General features: G+C 35.8%; 1 protein-coding gene across 2 annotated transcripts; it reads right to left on the bottom strand.

Moving 5' to 3' along the window:
• Positions 1-2,193: 2,193 nt before the first annotated feature.
• Positions 2,194-10,296, bottom strand: LOC112311888 (olfactory receptor 4N5). 2 transcript variants are annotated; one of them, XM_024568359.3, is made up of 2 exons: positions 10,142-10,296; positions 2,194-4,194 (listed from the first exon to the last, which is right to left on the bottom strand). In XM_024568359.3, exon 2 carries the CDS (start codon positions 4,181-4,183, stop codon positions 3,257-3,259), a length of 927 nt encoding a protein of 308 aa, XP_024424127.1. In that variant the 5' UTR covers positions 4,184-4,194; positions 10,142-10,296; the 3' UTR covers positions 2,194-3,256. The 2 variants fall into 2 exon arrangements, with proteins under 2 accessions (XP_024424127.1, XP_045057752.1); XM_045201817.2 differs by lacking the exon at positions 10,142-10,296 and adding an exon at positions 7,724-7,832.
• Positions 10,297-11,101: the final 805 nt, after the last annotated feature.

The following is an 11,101-nucleotide window of genomic DNA, read 5'->3' as shown; positions in this document are numbered from 1 at the left end:
TTTTTAATTAGGTTGTTTGTCTACCTGGAGTGGAGTCGTGTGAGTTCTTTATATATTTTGGAGATCAAACCCTTGTCCAAGTTATCATTGGCAAATATGTTTTCCCATACAGGTAGTTCTCTTTTCATTTTAATGATGTTTTCTTTAGCCATGCAGAAAGTTTTTATTTTGATGAGATCCCATTTGTTTATTCTTCCTTTATGTCCCTTGCTCTAGCATCACTAGCCATCAGAAAGATGCGAATTAAAACCACAATGAGATACCATTTCACACCAGTGAGAATGGCCATCATAAACAAATCAATAAACAAGTGTTGGAGAGGATGTGGAGAGAAGGGAACCCTAGTGCACTGTTGATGGGAATGCAGACTGGTGCAGCCACTGTGGAAAACACTATGGAATTTCCTCAGAAAACTAAAAATGGAACTGCCTTTTCACCCAGCAATTCCACTGCTGGGATTATATCCTAAGAACCCTAAAACACCAATTCAAAAGAACCTATGCACCCCCGTGTTCATAGCAGCACAATTTACAATAGCCAAGTGCTGGAAGCAACCTAAGTGCCCATCAGCAAATGAGTCGATCCAAAAACTATGGTACATTTACACAATGGAATTCTACGCAGCAGAGAGAAAGAAGGAGCTTATACCCTTTGCAACAGCATGGATGGAACTGGAGAGCATTATGCTAAGTGAAATAAGCCAGGTGCAAAAGATAAATACTATATGGCCTCACGTATAAGTGGAACCTAATCAACAAAACAAACAAATGAGCAAAATATAACCAGAGATAGAGAAATTAAGAACAAACTGATGGTAAACAGAGGGGAGGTGGGAGGGATAATGGTCGAAAAGCGGGAAGGGTTTTCAGGATGAAGGACACATGTACAAAACCAAAGAGGGGTAGGATCAAGAGTGAGAAGTGGGAATGGCTGGGGTGGGGGGTGTGGAAGGAAAATGGAGACAACTGTATTTGAACAACAATAAAAAATAATGAATAAAACATTATGGGTATTTGCATAAAAATTTTAAAGTTATATATGCTTTCCCAAAAGATGGCTTATCCATCTCACTATCAGGGGTGTCCAATCTTTTGGAGTCTCTGGGCCACACTGGAAAAGGAAGAGTTGTCTTGGGCCACACATTAAATACATTGTGACATGTAATCACAAAATAATCTCATAATGTTTTAAGTAAATTTATGATTTTGTGTTGGGTTGCATTCATAGCCATCCTGAGCTGAAGGTGGACTGAGGGCCACAGGTTGGACACTCCTGATAGTGAAGGTTAACTGCTTTAGTCCAGTGTGTCTCAGATGGGAAAAATCCGCCCTCTCGATGACAGGCAAAATGTTGGGTTGGTTTCGATTGTTAGAACTGAGGAGATTCTACTAGCACCTAGTAAGTGGAAGTCAGGATTGCTGCTAAACAATCTGTAGTACACAGGAAAACTCCCCACAACAAAGGATTTTATGGCCTCAAGTGTCAATGACACCAAACTTGAGAAGCCCTGCCTTAATTCAAACTGGGACTTTGTTAGGTTTAAACTGATTTGCAGCCTTCATAAGACTCAGTGTATCGCTTGTTCATCCATAGACCTCTTGTATTAAAATTGAACCCTGATGTATTCTCAGGACTTCTGATTCATTTATGTAAGATTTATATTTAGAAATAATGCAAGTGGGCACAGAGACAATGCAAGACTTCCATTTTGTGTGGGATATCTATTAGTACTAGAGCAACTCTGTAGTATTTTCAAGTGCTGTGATCCTAGAACCAACAGTCAAAAAAAAAAGACTTCTATATTTTTTAGCTCCATAATTGCTATGAGGACAGTAAATCCCTATATATACCAATTTGTTGGTAACGTCTTGAGATTTATTACTGGTTGCCACATCAAAGACTACACTTATAGCCTTTTTCATGATTTTGTAAATACCCAATGCCTTACATTATTCCCATTTAAAAAAATAATCAGAGTGGCTTAGTTGTCTGTAACCAAATAATGACTGAGACACCTAATAATACCTACCCCCATTGCATTCAGGATGAAAAGATTTTTGAGAAACTTGAATTTCTCTCTAACACTTAAAAAATAACCATTACTAATGATGACAAAACTCCAAAAACTTAAAATATAAAGTTAAATTGTTATGACAGTGTTCCACGGAATATAACAACTTTTTTTTTCCACCATCCACCAAATTAAGAAAAAATAATTAGGTATTTAAGTGTCCATAAGAAATACTTAACAGCATGATACTTTCCCCTTAATGTAATTTTAAGCTCTTTATTCAGAATCTTTAGGCTCTTGCCTTAAGTCAAATAAGAAATATTAGATAACTATTTTTGCTTAATGTCCTCTCTTTGAAATTTGAATAAATTGAATTCTCACCATCACCTAAAATGTAAGATTTTGTTCATACCAACCTCTTTAATTTCAATTCCTGCCACTTTCACACTCATTAATTGCCCTGCAGCTACTCTATTCCTCTTTATGTCCTTCAAATATACCAAGTTCAGAATGTCTTTGTGTCCTAAATATAACCAGAGACATTGAAGTTAAGAACAATCTAACAATGGGCAGGGGGGAGTGGGGAGGGGACAGTGAGGAGAGGGAATTACAGGAACTACTTTAAAGGACACATGGACCAAATCAAGGGGGAGGGTGGAGGTGGGGGAGGGAGGTGGGTTCAGCTGTGGTGGGGTGGAGGGATGGGGACAAAAGGCACACAACTGTAACTGAATAACAATAAAAAATTTTAAAAAAAGGGGAAAAAAAAGAATGTCTTTGTGTCCTCACACTAGTCATTATCTCTGCCCAGAAATTTCTTGTTCCCAGGTAATTGCATGGTTGCTTCTTTCAGGTCTTCCCAATATCAGCTAAACACCACTCAGTAAGACTTTGCTTAACAACCAAAAGTAAAGTAACTACCATCTTCCAGCCAAACTGTATCATAATATTATTTTTTATTTGTTTCAGAGTACTATGTCTTTTTAATATCTTAATGTTTTCTTTTTCAAGCTAATAGTGTAACCTATCTTTGTCCACTTGAATGTAACCACAGGAGACCGGGAATTTTATCTGTCTTACTCAAACACTTAAAATAGTGCCTGAAAACTGGTCAGGCACAAAGAAGTGCTTAATAAATACAATATTTGCTAAATGACTGACTGATTCAGTGTATAACAAATAAATGATTTAATTAATTCAAACTAGACTTTCTCTTTTCTTGCCTTTCTCATTCTTCTATTCCACTCAGGAAACTGTGTGCAGACTCAATAACCTCCTCATGGATGCTTTTACTTCCTGGTTGCGAAGGGTATAAATCACAGGATTCATCAAAGGAAAAATCACTGTGTGAAAGAGAGAAACTACTTTGTCAGCTGGGAAAGCTCTAAAGGGGCGAGTGTAGATGAAGATGGCAGGTCCAAACATCAGAAACACAATGATAATGTGTGTGGTGCATGTGGAAAGAGCCTTGTTCTTCCCTTTAGAGGACTGTCCCTGTACCCGGCATAGGATCACTGCATAGGAAGCTAGAAGCCCCAGGAAGCATAGGAGGGTGAGCAGGCCACTGTTGAAGACCATCAGGAGCTCCACCACGAAGGTGTCTGTGCAGGCCAGCTTGATGACCTGAGGTACATCACAGAAGAAGTTATCCAGCTGGTTTGGACCACAGAAAGGCAAGTGGAGAATAAGGGTCACTTGTACAATGGAATGAGTAAAGCCTCCAAGCCACAGAGCCAACAGCAAGATGTAACAGGCTCTAGGGTTCATGACAGTTGAATAGTGTAAAGGACGGCAGATGGCGATGTAGCGGTCAAAAGCCATCACAACAAGGAGGAACATTTCCCCTGCTCCAAGGAAGTGCAAGAAAAAGAGCTGAGTAATGCAGCCCTTGTAGGAGATTACCTTCTTCTCAGAGAGGAAGTCCACCAGCATCCTGGGAGCCACAATGAAGGAGTAGGATGCATCGAGAAAGGCCAAGTTTCCCAGAAAGAAGTAGAGGGGTGCTGAGAGGCTAGGGTCTGATCTGATGGTGAGAATGATGAGGAAATTCCCAGGGAGGATGATGAGGTAGAAAATTAAAACTAGCACAAAGACCAGGAGTTGGGCATCTTGAGACTGTGTCAGACCAAGGAGGATGAATTCTTTCACCACTGTGCTGTTCTTGCTCTCCATCACTTCTCAGCCTACAGAAGAACAAAGAACAAAATATTATGTGTTATAACCACATTTTTATTTATTCCACAGTTCTTATCCAAATAAAAACAATATTTGTCATGTCACACATTCATTAGCTCTAAACAACTCATGCCTCATAACTACATTTTGAGTTAACTTTTCTACCTTTTATTTTCTTGATTTCCCTAAGACACTGTTCTTATAGGTACATTATTGTTCCCACTTAAGTGTGTCTACATAACTGTGCTCCTGTAAGACTCTAAGCTTGAGGTATATTAGAAATTTCCTGATTAAAGCAAAACTTAACCATTATCAAAATGTTTAGGTTTTGTTGTTGTTGTTAGTGGGGGTGTACTATCTACAATATTTAGATTAGTTGCTGGGTTTTGGTCCCCTGCCTTCATCTCCACACAGCAAAGTGCTTTTGCAGGTGCACCTTCCTTCAGTTCCTGTAGAATGTCTCATTCCTGGCCGGTAGATATACGCCTTTTTTCTGCCCTGAATTTCTGCCTTAATGGTTCTCATGACATTGTTCTGCTCTTGCAACCTTGTGCACCCTTACTCGAAACTGGTCACCAGGATCTCAAGCAGGATACCCACACTTCACTAAACTTAAAGGTATCACCCCCGAGTTACACACCTGGTAGGGTCCCAGTTCTGCATCTGTTCCACACCCTGTTCTTAAATCTTAATACTAATCCAATCTCATTTGCTCACCTTATGTTTATAACCTAGTTCTCCCTCAAATCTCATAGTGATAGCCAAGTGATTCTTCCCTCAAATATTTTTATATAATATAAAATTTATCACAACATATAAAATATTTTGACCAACTCAAATTAATAAAAGCAAAACATACTAGAGCTGGAACTGGTAATAAAGCACATGTAATCTAATATATTCATTGACATGAGAAAAATAAGACAATTTCAGTTAAGATATTTAAATTTGTGATGAGTTTTCTTGTTCATTCTCATTAGGAAATGTTAGAAAAAGGGGATGTATTCCTTAGTTTAAGCTGATTAGAAAATTGTTTGTTTCCCACCAACTGGTATAATTTTATTTAGGCACTTAAATAATTAATCATGATATTTCTTGTGCAGATATTTCTTGTGTAAATATTGCTCCTTTTTGGGGAATAATCTAGTCTAAATAATAATTCTATTCATGTTGGAGACATTGAGATGTAAGGCTTAGTCTATATAGTGGTCTCCAAAGGGATTGGTTGCGTTCACTCCAGGATATACACAAGATAATTAACCAGGGTGCATTAAATAGTGGATTCTCTATTATTATTATTATTATTATTATTATTATAAATTATGCTTTTACAATGTTGTATATTTGTGATTATTTTATAATTTTATATTACTATACTTATAGAAACATATTTTATAAATAAATATGTATATACAGTATTGTGATATCTGGGCATATTTGACTGTAGAAATGATTTAAAAATGAAAGATTGCTAATTATAACAAAATACTATAATGTAACAAATAACAATATTTCCTTGATTTTAAATTACATGCAATACTTGTTTTTCAAAAGTGTTGTGGATACAATGTAGTGCAATTTAGCTATAAAATGAATGAATTACTGATACATGCTACGACTTGTATGAACCTCTAAGGATTATGCTATGTGAATGAAACCAGTCATAAAGATTCAGATATTGTATAATTCAATTTATGCAAAATGTCCAGATAAGGCAAATCTGTAGAGACAGAAAATAGGAGTTGTTGCCTAAAGCTAAGGGTAGAGTGGGGGAGTGACTGCTAATGAGTATGAGGTTTCTTTTTGGGGGGTGATAATATCCTAAAATTATATCATTTTGATGCTTACATAACTCTGTAAAAACACTTAAAACCATTGAATTACACTCTTTATTTATTTTTTAAAATATATTAGTCCTTTTATTATAAAAAATCTCAAAAATACAAAATGGCCAAAAGAACATTTGTATAACCACAATGTAGATTCAAGACTTGACATTATATCACATTGCTCTGTAAGCTAGTAGTTCCCCCATTTTAATAAGAGATCCAAAAACTAGAGAGATTAAGAAAGTTGATTAAGGTCATATAAATCATTTGCTTAACACTCTCATTTTGGAAGTATGGGCTGATTAGGTATTTTTCAAGGAACTGTATAAGTAGTAATTTATTAGAAATTATTTTTAGACATTGAATTTTAACAGAAATTCTTTGTTGCATAACATTGTTGCATAAATTGTTGGTTTTTAGACTTTTAATGATTGAATCTACCTGCTGAGATATCTTTCTTTCTATTGCAAAGGCTCCTAATATGTGCAGACTTCACAGCCTGATTTGCCTCCCCTGTAAGATGTTATTGACTAAGCTATACAAAATTCAGGTTATTAAAGAAAAATTAAGTGTTATCTTGTGTGACTAAGCCTTATGTTAGTCACTGAGGTAGGGGCTAATGCTTGTTAGTATTTTTCAGTTCTCTGCATTAGTCATGTCTATTTCTGATCAAACCTACAAACTTGGTGTATCAGAACAGTGTTCTAACCAACTGAGCCACCAGGCCAGGGCTTGAACTACACTCTTTAAATGGCACATTTTTGTTGACTATATCTCAATCAAACATTCTTTTAAGTGCTATTGAATGTGGTGGGGAAGACTAGAAAGGAAAAAATTCCCAATTGAAATTTGACAGAAATTTTTGGTAGCATCCCTAGAAAGAGGAGATAGAAAGAGAAAAAAGAAGGAAAGAATAAGAAAAATAAGACTTATGGATTGGTGTTTCAGGTTTCTTAGGATATAATCCTAGCAGTGGAATTGCCAGGTCAAAAGGCAGTTCCATTTTTAGTTTTCTGAGGAAATTCCATACTGTTTTCCATAGTGGCTGCAGAAAGACAAATACCATATGATCTCACCTTCAAGTGGAACTTAATCAACAAAGCAAACAAGCAAGCAAAATATAACCAGAGACATTGAAATTAAGAACAAACAGACAATAACTAGAGGGGAGATAGAGAGGATAATGGGGGGAAAGGGTGAAGTGTTTTCAGGAACAATGATAAAGGACACATGGACAAAACCAAGGGGGGTGGAATTAGGGGAGGGAGGCGGGGATGGCTGGGGGGGGGCAGGTGGAGGGTAAATGCAGACAACTGTCCTTGAACAAATAAAGGGAAAAAAAGAAAATAAGACTTAAAAAGAAGTTATGGGGAATTTAAGCAATACGCTGGTGTTTTAGGGCACATTTAAATGTTGAGCACTTGTTCTATGTGATTAGTAATATTTGTAACTAGGAGCCAGAAGTTATGGAATGGGAATTTATAACCTATGAGCACATATTTGTGCATACAAATACATATTCAAAGATGTAAACACACATAGTGAGTTGAAGCAAATTGGAATAAGAAAAAATATCTCTGGTGTCCTTCAAATAAGCTTAGGCACTTTTTTCTGTCTTTTGCTCCCCTAGACGCTTATTGGCTTCTACATTCATTCCTCACTCTTCCTACAGAAACCTGCTCTTAGTAAATAAGTCAGTTCCCATTACCTATTCTGACGCTTGCTGAATTCTAGGCTCTCACAGTTATTTCATGCTTCTTTGGGTTGACAATTTCAGACACAGGCAGCACTCTGAGAGTTACAGTCTTTTCCACTCTTCATTTGTTTGTATTTTCTATAATCCATGTCTATTACTAAGAGATGGAATTCCTTACCATTAAGATCTTTAATCCATTTTCCTTCTCCCACTCTCATTTATGTATTTTCTGTTCCAGTGATTCTTAAATTGTGCTCATCACAGGCACTGAAGACAGATATGCCTCAGATGGACATTGCTCGGTACAAAATGAATTCCTGAAAAAAAAAAAGCCCAAAACAACAGAAATCATAGGTACAAGCTTTTTGTTCTAGTTAGATAAGGCAAAGAAGTATTGTTAGTGTAGGCTAAAATGGAGACTTGAATGCTTGCATCTCTAACATTTGTTATTTTAACTGATACAAACACTCAGGTAGACAGGGTGCTGATATCCCTGCTCCCATATATCAGAGTACAAGACACACAGTCTCTGCAGGCAACACTGAGCACACCAGGATTCCCACTGCTATCAGACCAGCTCCTGGAGCCAGATGTTTGGAGACCTGATTACCATGCTAGCATCTCATTCCTTCATCTTTCTCCATTCATTTCCTCTTGCTTCTTCTTATTTTTTAATCTTTTCCTATTCTCTTCCTGTTAATTCTGTCATCAGACACTCAGTCTCTTCAATTATTCTTTTTACAGTTTCTTTAGCTTCTTTTATTTTTTATTTTATGCTTTTTTTTTTCTTGCAATTTTCCTCACTTATTATATCCCTTGCTTTTTCTTCTTTATTGCTCTCTTCCTTTTCTCTTCTTGCTCTAATTCATCAGTCTTAAATCTTAAGACTGATGAATTAGAGCAAGAAATTGCTCTATTCTTAAGACATTCTTTCAGTCTTATATCTTTTTCAGTTTATTCTCTACATGCATTCTACTTCATTATATTCAATGCCTGTCTTTCCATTAATTCTGAGACAATAGGTTGTTTTTCTCATTCCATGGTGGAGTGAGCATTGTAGGTGCTCCCTAAGTGTTTCATTCCAATGGATTTTTCTACTGATTGAAAATGATTAACTTGATCTTTAGTGTTAAGCTTTTCCTTCTGAATATTACCCTCTTTGAAATTTGCTCATTCTCAGCCACACCTTAATTCACATTATCTCACATATTTTGTCTATTTCTAACTCATTCTGATAAAAACAAGGTGACTTATCTTTGTGCTTTAAAATAAATCTCCTTAATATCATCCCTGCTAACATGAAGATAGTTAACAGAAGTTTGAAAATGACAGTGTGGTTTCTGATACTCTATTGATTCTATATTTTAAGGTGCTAAAATATACTGTTACCTACTTTTACAAGTTTTAAAAAATGTAAATATGCTGAAAAACATCAAAAATATTTAATTGATACTAGAGCTGATAATTATATAAAATTTAATTCTATTGCACAAATATTCACCCAGACAATTACTTGTCAAATAAATAGGATAGTTAAATTAGATGGTAGAAACCTCTATTGTCCTTGCATGTTTGAAGGTTTTAGACAGTATCATGAATGTTATCGGAAGAGCATTGTTTTGGGAATTATTCTATCTTACTCATGTTACCATTTCTGTGGTTTGATAACTCTATAAACTTAAGTCATTTGGTCCTTTAAAAACTGATTTTTAAATCTATACAGGAGAAGTAATATATTGATTCTTTTTACTCCACAGATGTCGATATAAAAATCAAATAAGGTGATTAGTAGTCACTTCATTATCTCTTAAACTGAACTATGAAAACATGCAGTGATTAGGCAAATTCTAGAAAAAATGATAAGTAGATATTATATCACTAGATCTTTTGTCCCTGCCCTGAGTTAATATCAGAAAAGCTGTTGACTGCTTAAATGGGTCATTTCAGGGTAGTATTTGTGGAGGTTCAAGGAAGGGTCCATGTAAAATTTTCTTCCCTAATTCAGCTAAGGTTTGTGAATTGTCTTTCTGTTTTAAGATTCCTAACTCTGAGTCTTATGTTGATGTGATAGGGCCATATGCCAGAGAAGAAACTCACTCCAACTGAGTATGCAAACCAAGAGGTTTGCAAACTTGTGAAATTAGTGAGGCTTTTCTCTGGGACTCAGCCTACCCCTTCTGACCTGTGGTTACTGATTTTCTCTTCCTTCTTATCTCTGATTTCTCATGGGGGAAAATCAGTCATTTATGTGACACCCAAATTTAAAATTCAAATGGTGACTCTTCCAAAGCTATTGGCATTTTCACTTTTTATAATAGTGTAATTAAATACTTCAGGCCCTTTAAAATAATATTAAACAACAGGAGAATGTGACAGGAGGTTCATTTGAGGAGCAGGGTAGAAAGTGTTGTGTCCGAATTTAGATCTTACCCTTTTTTCTGTTTTGGAAGCATTATTCTATCCTCATACATTTTGAAGGCAGCAGATGTTCCAAACAAATGGTATGCATTTTATTCTATGTCTTCTTCCTTTCAGTTTTTTTTTAAATAAGAAGAATGACCAAAAATTTCACATTGCCAAGAGTCCAATGCTATTCTCAAACAAAGAGCTCTCCTCTTTCTTCTGATGAAAAGGGGATTAACTGATTATTCCAGAATTTTTCCTTAAATACATATTCTCATGGTGGATAATCATAAATTCCAAAATTTACTCTATTAATTTGTGATGCAATAGGGAATATGCTTTGGGGTTATACAGCAAACTTAAGCCTGCAGAGTCCTTTCAATGGTTATTATTAGAATGCCAACTAGAATTAGAACAAAGTAAAAGGCAAGAACATTTTAAGGACTAAATATTTAAAACATGTGTCAGCTAAGGCCCTCCTGAGTCATGTTAGAGTCTTGAGTTTGACTTTTTATCAGTTACAGTAATCTTATTAAACAATTCATATAAAAGTGAGAAGGTGTTGATGTTTAATAAATTAAAGTAGTGAGATTAAGTTAATGGTAATTAGCCCTTGCTGTGCCGAGTAGCTCAGTTTCCAGATATGCCAAGGTTGCAGGTTTGATCTCTAGTCAGGGCACATACCAATGGGTGCATAAATAAGTGAAACAGCAAACTGATGGTTCTCTCTCTCTCTTTCTCTCTCCACCCCCTTTCTCTAAAAAAGTCAATATATTTTTTTTAAAAAGCCAAGTGAATGGTAACTATGTTAGTATCTGCATATTTTTGGTGCAGAAGAACTAGGTAGAAAGAATATGTTATGCTCAAGAAATACTTTTCAGGAATAAGTCTTCTTGAGTAAGAGAACTTTATGGTTTCTTATAGATCCTTTAAGGCTGTGCTCTATCAAATAAAAGAAAAGTTACTCTGGTGTGATCTTGGTATACA

Source organism: Desmodus rotundus, chromosome 7 (assembly GCF_022682495.2).
Source record: "Desmodus rotundus isolate HL8 chromosome 7, HLdesRot8A.1, whole genome shotgun sequence".
NCBI classification, from domain to species: domain Eukaryota; kingdom Metazoa; phylum Chordata; class Mammalia; order Chiroptera; family Phyllostomidae; genus Desmodus; species Desmodus rotundus.
This window is presented reverse-complemented; position numbering and strand designations above follow the sequence as displayed.

What these genes read in the sequence shown, in the direction of transcription:
- LOC112311888 (XM_024568359.3), bottom strand. Translation starts at nt 4,183, where the DNA reads ATGGAGAGCAAGAACAGCACAGTGGTGAAAGAATTCATCCTCCTTGGT.